Below are 13,763 nucleotides of genomic sequence, written 5' to 3'. Positions count from 1 at the left end.
TGCGCAATAACAAAGGTCGCAGTTCATTAATCTCTGCCGTAAGAAGGTGCGTTAGTCGAGCATGCGAGGCATCGTGTTCATTTTCTAATCTGTAGCCTCTAGCGATGGGCAATCTCTAAAGCGCCTCCTCTCTACTTAGAATATCTCGAGTAAATTAAATTATGAAATTTAATTTAATTTTTTCAAGAATTTTTAGTTTTACTAGCATTCAAAAGTTCATCAGCCCATCGCTAAACGCTGTGTTACTGTGTGTAGCCGGCGGATATCTCAAAAGTGCTTCAACGTACGGTATTCACCGATGTCCGTAATAAAGCAATTGCTATTTATAGCAGGAACGTAAACGAAATGATCTAATCTAAAGAGTTGGAATTTAACTAATTAAATAAAACTGTAGCGATTATATATTATATATATGTACAGAGCATTCCAGAAGTGTCACACTCGCGCTCGAGCGTAGACACTGAAAACTCAAAGGACTTAAAAAATCAAATTCAGAAATAAGTGCGACTCCCGGAACGCTTGACGCATGGCATCGACTACTAGAAAAGAATATGTAACTTTTAATTCTACGATAATAACGGTGCACGTGCGAGAATGTGCAATTAACTGTTAACTTGTCCAAGACACGTATATAGACTCGTACGAAAAATTCATTTGGACGACAATCGATCAAATAAAGCTCATACGGACGAGCGGACGGACCAACGGACGGGACGAGAAACGAAAAGCCGTGAGAAACCAAGCGCGGTGCTTAAGAGTGGTGTAAAATAGTAATAATAACGAGAAAATACGTTGAAATAGTAATAATATCGAGAAAACACGTTGCAATAGTAATAATAACGAGAAAATACGTTGAAATCGCGCCTCGGTTCACCTAGAAGTGAGAAAAGAGCTCGCGAAGTCACTGAGAATCAGTAATTAGCTCGAGAGACGAGTTAGGGGGGATGCAGGAAGACCGGCCGGACACCATAAGGTAGAAATCTCGTCGACGAGTGTGCGAGTGTCTGGTCTGGAAGGGACAACTTACGTGATAGCTCCACCTCGACATTGACTCTGGAGGCGGCGTTAGAGCGCCTGGTGAAAACACTTTTAACGTTTTTCAGCAGCCTCGCCGTCTCCGTCAATCTGGAAAGCCGGGCAATTCACCAATGATTTAGAGATTCTCGCTGGGGAGGATTCTGGCCGGGGGAAACATCCTCGCCTCTTTCATCGCACGTGAACAACGGCGAGCTACAACTTTCTTTCTCTTTTCCCTGCTGTTTTTTTTTACGTCTCTTTAAATCGTCGTTTTTTACGGTCTCGCCTGCGAAAGATTCTCAACGCGATTCGCCTCGCGCGATCTCTTTCGTCTCTTTCGTTGACGACCGATCACGGACACGTGAAGTGCGGGGTGCAATTACCGTGCAGGAGAATCAAGTAAGGAAAAAGAAGAAAGCCAAGTGCCAAATCAAACGTGAGAACCGTGAGAGAAGAGCGTCTGCTAGCTAATACGAAAGAACACTAACTTCGATATTCTTCATGCTTAAAGGTATTAAGAGGATGCGTCGTGGGATCGATCAGGTCCGATCAGGCTTCGTGCTTGTTGCTGGGAATCTTCAGAGGATGTACGAGAATGTGGGTCCAAGCGTGGGAACAAAATAATTGCGCCGATGTACTGTTGTGATGCTGGTTCATAACGTTAAGCATATGCTCGTCTCACGAGAATCAGCCAGAAGTTATTGAGACTTCGTGAGATTTGCGTGATTGCCATTTATTTCGCCGTGCTGTGTTGCGATCAATGGAACATCGAACGATCATGCGTTCTCGTTTAGATAGATCGCCAGTGTGGATATAACATTTGTGGGAGCGCTGCGTAAATATTACGTATTACTACTCTACTGGGAGTACTTACACCTCGCGAGATCGGCGATGGCATGCACAGGCCTGCACGGGATGATACCACGTAAGAGAGCATATCAGAAAAACCGTATTAACGAATGGCAAATCGTGAAACATTAGTAATAGTATAGCACACTGTACTACGATTAAGTTCTACACAAGCGCTGTTACTTCACAAGAGAAAGAGAGATATGCTACCAGGGGGTTGTCTGTAAAAGGCTCCACTTTGATCTTCCCCGTTTATTGCGATTGGAGGTCCGTATACGCTCAAGTTAATTTAGCTCAACTGTCAAACGGTCTTTGTGCATGTATGTATACAGAAAATTAAAAAATGCTAAATCACAATTTGATGATATTATCTAAAATTATATAAAAATTAACAGATTATTGCGGTGTGGTGCTAAATGAAGGAGGAAGTAAGGTAAATTCTTAAAATTTTAAATAATAAAGGATTGAATGTATCATTAATAACAATAACTAATGATAATGATAATAATGATAACAGAATTATATTAAATAAATGTACAGTAAAACCTATCGTTACATTAAATTGCAGGATAATATTTTTTGCGCAATTTCTTGAAAGTAATACAATGTAAACGATTGATTCAAAGCAACAAGGAAATCAGGAGCGGCTTTACTACACATGGCTGTAAAATAATATTATAAAAATACTATTAACATTTTCGTGCCTAAACAAATATCTGAATTGTATAATCATAATTATATTTATAATTATATTAAATAATTACATCCTCTAAATATGTTATAGCAAATATAAAAAATATAGAAAATATATATATTAGACGTATTTTCAGTTATCACTTAAAAATTCCGAACAAAAATTCCAATAAACAAGTATATATCTGTGTATGGAAATAAGTAAAATGGGGCTGACAGCAGGAGATAGAACAGCTGAAATAATTTATAACGTATATTTGTACATGAAAAGTTATTATTTTGTTATTATTTACAATTGCGTAGAAAAAAATAAAATTGAGCAAATGTTTTCGCGATTTCGCGATGAATAGTTTAACATTGCAACGTATATATCACCATCGTATTCGAAAAGTGAACATCGAGTGAACAACACATCAAACGCCTGATCGCATCGGCATGAGCTAGCTACTTCGAGTTAAATCACGTTTCGCTTTCTCCGCCGATAATCAGGTCGTCGACTCGACGTTTGCTATCCCGCGACTGCGGATGCAGTTTAGATGGATGCAACCGCACCTTGATATTTGCAATGTAATGCAAAAAGAGCGTACAGCACATGTTTAAACGTACACGATTAAATGCTTACTGGTTTAGCGTTATTGGAAGACGGGAACTTGAACGGGATGAGATTCAGGGAATTCAGGAGATTCAGGGATACGGGATTTGAAGGGACATGGATGACGTATGTTCGGAACGGTGTGTGGACCACGAGCCACGTGCAACGAACGGAGGAAACACTCTCAGCCTATTGCGCCATCGTCGCGGACACATCAAAGCCCAACGTCGACTCAGCCATCGCTTCATCGACCTCAGTTTCCTGTCATAATTATAACATTTATGGGCTCAATAACGAAGCGGCAATATTGTCACTAAGGCAAATAAACGTTCACCTCTTAGGACGAGTTACAACGGAGTATCAGTACGTAAGCGAGCGTACACAAACAATTATTTTAGGATAATTATGAGTTTTACCCGGAATGACTGTTAAATACTTTGTTACATACATGCACATTTAAACGTTAGAAACAGAGCTTTGTTCAAGATGTCGGTCAGACCACCCAATGCAATGTTCTCGGGCATAGTACGGAGCATAATAATGGAGCTACGACCTAGGAAGCCATGCACAATAAGGGTTCCACTAAGTTAACACAATAAAACATATATACGGTCATCGCGGAATGATTCATGCATTAATGGCAGCTAATTCTCTGGTTGCGGTAGGCGCTAAAAATCTCCCGAAAATATGATCAAACAAATTAGCGATAAGTCGATATATTCTCTCGTTCTTCAGGCAGCCTAAATTGTCGGTTGCGGCAATAATAACGTAATGCAGCTTTCTCTTTACGATCCACGAGCTAATTGTTAAGGAAGCGTCTTCATCTCTCTAACGTTTAAACCGCGACTTCAAATTATCGCGATATGTTAGTTGGTCGAAGAAATATGGTACAGCACTTACGAGCTTCTGTAATCCTGGTTGTTGAATATGGCACCAGGATCCGTCTTCCTGATCTCGTTCTCGCGGGCCGCTTCCGTCACCGATTTCCAAACCGTGTTCTTCACCCTGGCAAAAACAGACGACAGAGGCAATTACGGACGCGAGTACGCGACTACAACATCCCGCGAGCGTTCGAGCAACAGTCGTACTCACGCTTTTACTGTAACATCCAGGAGCAATACTGCCGTCGGTATTAATATAAGTCCCAACCAGAAAACGGGCGAAGAAAATAACATCTTGTCATTGCCTAACATCACGGCGCCGACGTTCAAGACGGGCCAAAAATTGCTGCGAAATTATGAAGACGTGTTACACGGTTTACGTGCCACCAAAATCGCGATCAACGAGCCGTTAATTTTATTTTATACAACTGATATAGCTTACCTATATATAAAAATAAATAAGAACCAGAGTATAATGGATCCCCATGTCGCTAAGTGGGTGACCCACGTCCACGAATTTATTATTAAACCCGCCTTCGCGCACACCGTTACTACAACATACTGAGACACGACGTAACATGTACACGTTTCTCGTTTTTACAAGGGCCACCATATAATTTTGTCTCGCGTAATTACACGATGCGTGGAATGATACTCACGGTGTAGACGAAATTTCCTAGTAGAAGGTAACCGCCGTCCCTGCCGTTCGCCCAAACCACGTCCTGCTTGAGGGCCATCAACGGTAGCCAGTAGAGCAGCGACGAGTGAATCAGGGCGTTCGCGATCCATATCCAAAATACCTGGACGCGGACGCAAGTGTCTCATTGACTTTTCTTCCCCACGAAAATGCTCTTGTAAAAAAATTCGTCAGCACCCACCTTAATGTTGAAGAACGATTCGCCGTTGTTCTTCGTCGCGTACAGGCCGGGATGGGCCAAGTGAGTCTCGGCGGAACACACCTTGTCAAAGAGACCCATGGCTAATGGAGGCGCGGCGGTAAAGACCTAGGAAAAAAAATCTAATAGAAAATCAATTCCTCGGCGCGATGTAACGGCGAGGGGGGTTCGCGGTACTCACGACGTTGTACAATCCAATGGACCACCTTTCGAACAGGATCTGCCCGGACCAGCCGGAATAAATGGCGAACCACAGTTCGATAACGTAGAGACAAATATTCTTGTAAAACGAGTATAATATTAACTTGCACATTCTACTGTAGTTCCAGGAACCGTGAACGAATAACAGGCGTTTCAGGAAACGGAACTGCGCGATGGAGTAATCAGAGGCACAGGCTGCTTGAAGACCCTCCACGCCGGAGATACCTGCGAGAAACGCAGCGTTCAGTGCGTCCGAGGGGTCAGAATCGCTCGACGGAGATCAGATTCGTACGCGCGGCAGAAAACTTACCGACGCCGATGTGGGCCTTCTGTATCATGGCCACGTCGTTCGCACCGTCCCCGATCGCGAGAGTTACGGCTTTCTTGTTACTTGTAATTAAATCGACCACCTAAACGAGAATCACGACGTTGCAATAATAGATTTTAATTGTAAATATATTAGACGCTCTGATTTTCAATCAACAATGCGACGCAACTACCAAACCTTATCAGTAGTCGAGCGTATCGATTCGTAAAAAATTACTCTAAATTATTTCAATATATTGTTTTATATTAATATTAATAATAATTAATTTACACGAAGATCGAAACGCGATTTCAAATATTATTAGACTTATTACTGCGATTTAAATATATTAGCCTTTTCATTGAGTTAAATTTATTAACTTTGTCAATTGATTTTATTCGAGGATGGATTTAGGGCGTTACCTCGGCTTTTTGGATCGGTGACACCCTGCAACAGATGACCACCTTGCAGGCTGAGCACAATTCCAGAAAATCCATCCTAATGTCACAGGACAGAGCGAAGTCCAGTGTACTGCCGTCTATAATTAACGCTACGTCGTTTTGGCATTTTAAGTCGATCCCGAAATCAAGGCAGCGCTGAATAATGACTTCCCTCGTTTTCTGTAAAATTTATGTTTTATTAGAGATTTCCATCGAGAGGTTCAAGCTATCAAGGTTTGGAGGTTCCATTCACTTACGTCTAGCGAAGATTCGTTGATAACGTAAAGGGGCATGCCGTGCGTTATCAATTTACACGAGTAACCGATATTTATGGCGGTCTCCTGCTTATCTCCCGTCAACACCCAAACGTTAATGTCAGCCTGCAGAAGAGCCTGAATTGTTTCCGGAACCTGTAGAAGCGATCGTCGCAATAAGACACCGCGAGTGACGTGTAAACAAGTAAGATTGCAATTTAGCAAGCATTCACGCTGATTCACGAATTGATAACGTCAAGTTTCCTACCTGGTCTTGCAGTTGATCCTCGATCGCGGTTGCCCCTAGTAACGTGAGTTTCGTCTCAATAAGATTCGCGGCCTGCTCGAGCATGCTGTCGCGATTCCTTATACTAATCGACGCTTTATGGTACGACTCGCGCCACCACTATCAGGGAAAGACGAAATATTAAATATTAAATATTAAAATATTAAATTGGGCGATCGAAGCATTAATTCGCATAATTATGAGGAAAAAAATGCGGATACCTGATAAACGTTCTCCGGTATTTCCGCGGCGGCGAAACAGAGTGTCCGCAGCCCGTCGCTGGCGAACATTTCCAAGTGCTCTAAAGTGGTCTCGCGAAAATCGTCTACGTGTTCTTGGTCAAGATCGCTAGTTTCTACGGGGGTTGGTGTCAATCTTTCGTAGATCACAGAGTCCGCCCCTTTACAGAGAACCTTAATTTTTCCGTCGGGCGTTCGCACGACCACCGACATCCGCTTCCTGACCGACGTGAATTCTATTACGTTCAGTATTTCGTACCGTAGTGTCTCGCCCAGAGCCACGATTTCCACGTAAGTGGGCGTCCGTGTGTCGAACACGTAATTAAACTTACGCGCCCCGTCCACCAGCGCTCTCTCGTCTGACGTAAAGAAGGAAGAAGAATAAGTATGTGATGTGATGTAATGTGTCGTATCAAAATGTACACACGAGCGAACCTCACCCGGAGACGCGGCGTGATAAATTATCGAGTCGTCTAGTTTCTCAGGGATGACGGTATGGCAGACGGACAACATGACCATAAATTCGTGAAGCACAGCCGCGTGTTCCGCCTTCTTCCTGTCGATGGGAGTCGGCGAGTCTCGCGCAGCCCTCCCTTCGACAATGTCCTGGATTAATTCGCAACTACTACTATCGCTTGTGCCCTCGAGACCGTTTGAAGGATTTGGCAAACTGCAAGATATCCGTACCATAAAATACCCTCGAGGATACGCGCGAATTATTAATAATTTCTCTACCAAAGAAGCAGCATCTGGCGGGATCAACTCACTCGTACAATCTCCCGCCGACGGAGCACCGCTTAAATTCCATGACGTTCCTCGTGAGGGTGCCGGTCTTGTCGGTGAATATGTAATTCACCATACCGAGCTCCTCGTTGAGGTTACTCGTACGAGCCATCGCCGGGGTGTCCGACTCCGCGTGATACATCTCGATGTCCATGTTGATAAACGTCGCTTGAACGAACCTCACTACCTCGAGCGTCACTTGCAGCGATATCGGTATCAGGTTGTTGAAGAGAATGATGAACGTTAGGAGGTTGAAAGCGAAGTTCTTGGTCATTTGCTCTGCAACGATTGTAGAAGAGATTTTTCAGCGTCGTTACGGTGACGCACGTGAAGCGGAAACGCTCGCGTGCACCTTGCTCACCTTGCAGACCCAGGTACCAGAGGCCGTCTTTATTCGCGTTCGTCCATACGACGTTGAATATCGCGGAGAGAATGCACAACAGAAGAAGTATGAAAAATAGCATCAATATCTGCGTGTTGATCAACCGATCGAGGGTGGACCGCTTGAGCGGCGCTGTCGCGGTATTATTCTGCATGAGCTTCGTGTCGTGTCCCGTGTATATCACTACGCCGAACACCCATCGCGTGTTCCGCAGCATCGCGCCACGGAGCAACAGCTGATCGGGTCCTAAAGCTACGCTCCTGAAAGAACAACGCCGCCGGTCACACGTGCTATCGCGCTACTCGAGGTACTCGACGAGACTTCTCGAAAATGCTTTGCATCGGGAAAAATAAAATATTCCGCACATGCATATATGTGTAATGTAACGTGCGTGTATTCTTACTGCTTATTGGTCTCCCGCAGGACTCCACGGAACTCATAGAGATGCCTATTAGGCGGCTCGCACTGGACGTTCGCGCGAAAATTCATTAATTCCGCGGTATCCAGAAGATTGGCAGTGTCGGTATGGGCCTGTCGGATCTTCAGATTCGTCTCGCCATCCAGATTCGCGGTTTCTATGAAGGACATACCCTGCGGCTCCGAGGACGACAGAAGGATCAGGTCAGCAGGGAAGAAAGTGTTGTTGTGAACCTGTGCGTATTAAAGAGAGCGAGTCTAGTGGCGACTGATTATCACTACATCATTGATCAATTAGCGGAAACAGGGGACAACCTTAACGACATCGCCGACGGCTACGGCGCGCCATTGTATCCACTGCCAGCGCCCGTCTCTCAGCACTTCCACCTCCCGCATATTTATCTCGTCGTCCGCTCGGTGCCGCTTCTAAAATTTCAGCAGATTTTTCTTTTACTTACTTTGCGGTGCAAAAATGGCGGAAATATGGTCAACTCGAAGTAAAGAATACGTACGACGTCCTCGATTATCTCTTTCAAGGCGGACACACTAAGGATGAAGATCAGCGGGACCAACGTTGTCCAGCGTCCTGTCGGAGACACGTCTGGGATTTGCTAAAATTAAATCGGGAAGGTGTCAAGTGAATATTCAATGACACAAAACTTGGAATATCATTTTAAGAATGAAATTTAATATGCGTAGAAAGAATTTTCTCTTAAAACTCTAAAAAAATGTTTAGAAGATACTAAAACCGAATTTCAATGTATTTTTTCGCGCTATATTAATTGTATTCGTAATATCAGTAGTTTTCGCAATTATTATAATTAGTATTGGATTACCTGCATAAGTGCGATGAACAGGAAGAAGCAATTGCTATAACGACGGAATTGCTCGAATAGGAACAGAGGTACGAACGTCAGGCATGAATACTTTGCCGTGGTAATGTGGTTGTTTTTGTATTTCGCGGGCTGATGAGGGGCATTGACAAAGATCACCCTCTCTTCGCCGACATTGTGTTGCGTGGGTGGTTGATCGTCCCCCTGCGAGCCACCATTCTCTGCCCTTATCGGACCAACTATAACACAGGCAGCAGCAGAGTCCATTTATTTTCTGAACTTAACGTGTGAATACGAAATCCATGCCCATAATCGGTATATTTATAATTTCGCTTCTTATCGAACGCAAGTAACGATCAAAGTTACTTCTATCCAGTTCCATCTATTTATCCATCTATTCTTATCCAACTTTATCCAATAATTTATTCATTTAGTTTTATCCAATAATTTATTCATTTAGTTGATGAGAGTTTATTACTTCGCTGGTTTTCCTGGTGGCTTTTTCTGAGAAAACAAGTTCTCACGTTTACTTTCCCGTTTTCCAGATATAAAAATACGAGCACTCGGTGCTCGTGGCAGGTAAAAGGAGAAGAGGTGAAAAAAGTCACGTCACTTATCCGTAGATTCCGATGGCAAAATTGTGTTATGCCCGAGAAAAAAATGACATTTGCATCACACTCGGATATTCCTTCCATAGCCCCCGACCGTATAATAGCCGCCCACGCACATCGGATTGGCAGTTGTATCGCGACATGAGCGATATAAATACGCAGCGAATGATCACTATAAATGGATCATACGTGACGTACGTTAAACTTGAGAGATAAATAATACGGCCTTAGGTATTTTCGATGCGTATCGAGCGACTTACTTAAGAAAGCGTTTATTGTACAACAGTCTGCATTATTTATCTCTTTCGTGTGAGACGCGATGTGCAGATCTTGGACGAAACACTGTCGCAAACATCTTTTGGACAGTTTCCCCTCGGAACTTTATAAATACAAAATTCTGATAAATTCCGATATAAAATAAAAATCCGCAAAACTCTGAAAAATACAATAAAGATAAACATTTTCACTTCTTCACGTACTTGCACAAATTAATACAGTATTTCCTGCAATAAACTCTTTTCTCATACCGCCAATTACCGTAAATAATGACTACTAGAAAATAGAGTTCTATATCCTTTAAAAAAAAAAGAATTGTTTTAAATAGCGCGCTTATAGGACTGGGTCATAAAATAGCACAGTTGCGACGGCAGAAAAGAGAGATAAGTGCAGCTAACTAATAATCCATAAAGTGTACTCCGCTGTGTTGTGACTCACGGCATGCATTTCAAATGTACGAGGAGCCCTTCCGAGACTTTATCGAATCTATCGTACGAGCGCGCACACGAATGCTATAGACATTACTTATAGACATATCTCTCTCTTTCTCTCCCTCTCTCGAAATTGAAATAGAAAATACTCTTTTATCGAGAATCTCTCGATAGTGGAATCCATATTGCATGAGTGTACCAGATAGCACTGCTATCAATTGCGCGTTACGAGCTGACGAGGCCATTCGGAATGTCAAGGGACATTCCTGATGCTTCAATACTCCACAAACATAAAAAAGCATTCTGATAACGCCACGTTGTCCAGCGCAACGTAAACGAGCGCATCATGATTAAATTAAAGTAGTCAGCTCAGCTGAGACCTCAGCGTCAATAAATTGCGTAGTTGCGAGCATGCAGCGTACCTTCTTTCTCCCTTTCTCTCTCTTTCTTTCTCTTCCACTTCCTGCCTAAATATCAGTGATTTAATTACTCGATCTGATTTAATTAATTGACAACGTTTGCCCCCTACGGGCTTGCGACTTACGGGTCTGCGCGTGCAGATAGAGATGCACCCGAGATCTGACCTCGTTGAACCACTGCACCAGCTTCGTCGCCGCGACCTCCATGGTCGCCGTCGCCGGGAGTCACGCGTGCTCCAAGTACGTGGCGCGTATATACGTGCCCTCACGCGTCACCCGGTGCACCCGGCGCGTCCCGATTCATATTTAATTCCCGTGCCGTGTCCGGATCGGAGCAGCGGTGCATCGGATGGGTTTTTAGTGCGACGGAACACTGAGTAGGTTAGATCGCCTATAAGCCCGATAAATAATTCCCCCTTAATTGCATCGATCGCCGCGTCCGTCGCCGCCGCCGTGTGCGCTCGTCGCGTCACGTCACGTCACCGTCGCGTCAAATCAAGCGGCGCGATCGCGCAGTTTCGTCCATCGACACACTGCGTCGCGCGTGAAAACGCAAACAAGAGTCGAGAGAATCGACTCTCCTCCTCCGCGCTCCCGCTCGCGGCAAGCTTCACGCTCCTCCACCTCGACTCTCGGGCTTTTGAGGTTATGCCGTGCGGTCGTGCTTCCTTCCCGACCAGCGGCGACGGTTTTCGCGGACAGCGTGCACTCGGGGACACATCAACGACGACTACCGCGGCCTGCGCGCCACGCTCGCGCTAGTGCTCTTGCGCGTGAGAAAACAAAAAAAACTAGAAATGGCACGACACGCACTCCCACACGTATACGTTGTATGACGACGACGTTTCCGTCACGTGTTCCAGCAGCGTTGGGTGCTGCAGCGCGGTGCATCTCATACAGGGCGTACTCTCGGTATGCGATCCTCTCGCTTTCTTTCTTTCTTTCTTTCTCCGACTAGGAACTTCTAGGAACAGTTCGTCTTTTTCCGCGAATCGTTCGATTGTTCGGGAATTGGAAATACTCTCTCGTCGATTTTCAATGGCTCAAAGAGGATCGATCAACGTCAAGCAATGATGTAACGGACGCGTGACACCCTGTATGCGCGCACACACACACAGCTTGGCGCGTGGATCTGAGAATCTACGGATGTTGCTAAGCCAAGTCGCGACAGGTGGATTCCGCCGACGATTAATCAGGAACTAACACGGAGGGAGATCAATCTTCGCGGAGCACCGCGCGTGCGATTTCTTAATTGCACCACCGGCTATTGATTTTCCAAACTCGCAAACTTGCTGGCGACACGTAACACGCACACGCGCGCACACATCCTATATATATATATATATATATGTCGCAATTATGCTACGCATTTTTCTATTACGTAAACATAACGATTGCGTAACGCGATTACGCGAGAGTGGGTGTCCCGGCGTAATCCCGGCGCGTTACATCCCATCTGCCGCTACCGGGCTTCGCACGCGAAGCGTTTGCGCGTCGTTTATTCGACGATCGCCTCGCTAAAACGCTCGCAATTAGCATTTCCGTCATGCACAAGTTGTCCTCCTGTGCGATGAAACACAATTTCCATCCTCTCGGCAGAGGTCTGCTTGGCAATCCGCTATTTAAATTTACGTTCCGTTCGACTTGAGCGATTATACTTCCCGATGTAAGACTAAAACACACGTATGACTGCGGAAGCACACGTAATTTAGAAATCTGAATGCGTCAACCTTCTATTATGGTTCGTACCGAGTTTATTTTATTATATAATAATAAGAGAAATTTATTAAATCGGATGTTTGACTTTGTTAGCATCAAGATTCTTGTGACACAGATCGAGTTTCCGAATTTTATGGCGGTGCTATAAATGTACGCCGATATTTGCGAAGCTAACGGAAGGCCGTGTCACGACGATAAACACGGCGGAATTATCTGAATTAGTTTTAAAACGTGCATCCGGTCGTGCATTCGGACCTCAGGGAAGCTCGAATTAAACGATGAAAGCTTCTCTCTTAAGAGAAGTCGCCTAACATCTGTTTTCTCGCGGTCCACAATATGCGCAGAAACTTTCCGACATACTCCGCAGAAAACCAGACTGAACTAACATCAAAAACCAAGAACAACCAAGTAAGCCGTCCGCCTAACGAATCTTAGATACGATATTGATTTCTTCGCAGACACAGAGCAACGCCTTCCGCAACGTCTTTTTCCCGCAATTTACAGTCTTCCACGTGAAATTCTAACATCGCAGATGAAATCCGTGCACGCGTTGGTAGGTGAAGATGCTGAAATCTTGGAGAAACAAATCGCGTGCAGGTATATCAGTACGTCTCTCGTCCGGCAGGATCGATCGAGCGAGCCCTCTCTCGAGCAAAAAAAGCTCCAGGTCTGTAACGCATCCGGTCGCCCGGCGCGATCGATTCCTCACACCTTTGCTCGACGACGACACGGAACATCCCTCGCACGCATGTACACACGCACGCACGCACTCGCTTCCGAACGCGGAAGTATCTTCCGATACTGACGCACGTATGGCACAGACGTTGCGGTACGCGATATCGCGGCTGTCTGCCGTTCTCTCCGGCCCGGTCCGGCTCCGGATAACGATCGTCTCTGAATAAGAGCGTCTACGTCATCGCGCGCTTCGGAAGGAGCCTCCTCTCTCTCTCTCTCTCTCTCTCTCTCTCTCTCTCTCTCTCTCTCTCTCTCTCTCTCTCTCTCTCTCGCCACACCCCTGCCGACAGTCGCCCGCCGTCGACAATGGCACGTCGTCGGTGCGTGCACGTGCTGTGGCGTCGTTAACGCGCACAAGCGTCGCGACGCGACGCCGCCGGACCCATCGATTGCGTCGCCGGAAAATCCGCGCGCGGACACGCCGGGGTGACGTACGGATTTTTCCGCCACCCTGTCCTGCACTCGACACTTTAACGCATAATATGTGCGTGTGTGTGTATAT

The 13,763-nt window shown here is 45.1% G+C and overlaps 1 protein-coding gene across 10 annotated transcripts in view; it reads right to left on the bottom strand.

The window, feature by feature from the left end:
• Positions 1-13,763, bottom strand: part of LOC105282219 (probable phospholipid-transporting ATPase IA) — a 29,237-nt gene that overhangs the window by 1,455 nt on the left and 14,019 nt on the right. Inside the window, exons 1-22 of one of the 10 annotated variants that reach the window (XM_020032582.2) lie at positions 12,913-13,761; positions 10,933-11,198; positions 10,811-10,855; positions 9,074-9,309; positions 8,750-8,848; positions 8,553-8,663; positions 8,224-8,471; positions 7,800-8,080; positions 7,423-7,717; positions 7,096-7,325; positions 6,638-7,014; positions 6,399-6,536; positions 6,134-6,286; positions 5,859-6,056; positions 5,440-5,539; positions 5,110-5,354; positions 4,911-5,036; positions 4,692-4,832; positions 4,475-4,593; positions 4,244-4,378; positions 4,052-4,156; positions 1,028-1,125 (exon numbers count right to left, since the gene is read on the bottom strand). In XM_020032582.2, the coding sequence (XP_019888141.1) occupies positions 1,028-1,125; positions 4,052-4,156; positions 4,244-4,378; positions 4,475-4,593; positions 4,692-4,832; positions 4,911-5,036; positions 5,110-5,354; positions 5,440-5,539; positions 5,859-6,056; positions 6,134-6,286; positions 6,399-6,536; positions 6,638-7,014; positions 7,096-7,325; positions 7,423-7,717; positions 7,800-8,080; positions 8,224-8,471; positions 8,553-8,663; positions 8,750-8,848; positions 9,074-9,309; positions 10,811-10,855; positions 10,933-11,014 (3,562 nt within the window). In that variant the 5' untranslated portion in view covers positions 11,015-11,198; positions 12,913-13,761. Of the gene's footprint in view, positions 1-1,027; positions 1,126-1,891; positions 1,924-2,363; positions 2,794-2,813; positions 3,413-4,051; positions 4,157-4,243; positions 4,379-4,474; positions 4,594-4,691; positions 4,833-4,910; positions 5,037-5,109; positions 5,355-5,439; positions 5,540-5,858; positions 6,057-6,133; positions 6,287-6,398; positions 6,537-6,637; positions 7,015-7,095; positions 7,326-7,422; positions 7,718-7,799; positions 8,081-8,223; positions 8,472-8,552; positions 8,664-8,749; positions 8,849-9,073; positions 9,310-10,810; positions 10,856-10,932; positions 13,762-13,763 lie in introns of those variants that run through there. The other 9 variants (XM_020032581.2, XM_020032583.2, XM_020032585.2 and 6 more) reach the window with 9 other exon arrangements.

Source organism: Ooceraea biroi, chromosome 12 (genome assembly GCF_003672135.1).
Source record: "Ooceraea biroi isolate clonal line C1 chromosome 12, Obir_v5.4, whole genome shotgun sequence".
NCBI lineage: Eukaryota > Metazoa > Arthropoda > Insecta > Hymenoptera > Formicidae > Ooceraea > Ooceraea biroi.
This window is presented reverse-complemented; position numbering and strand designations above follow the sequence as displayed.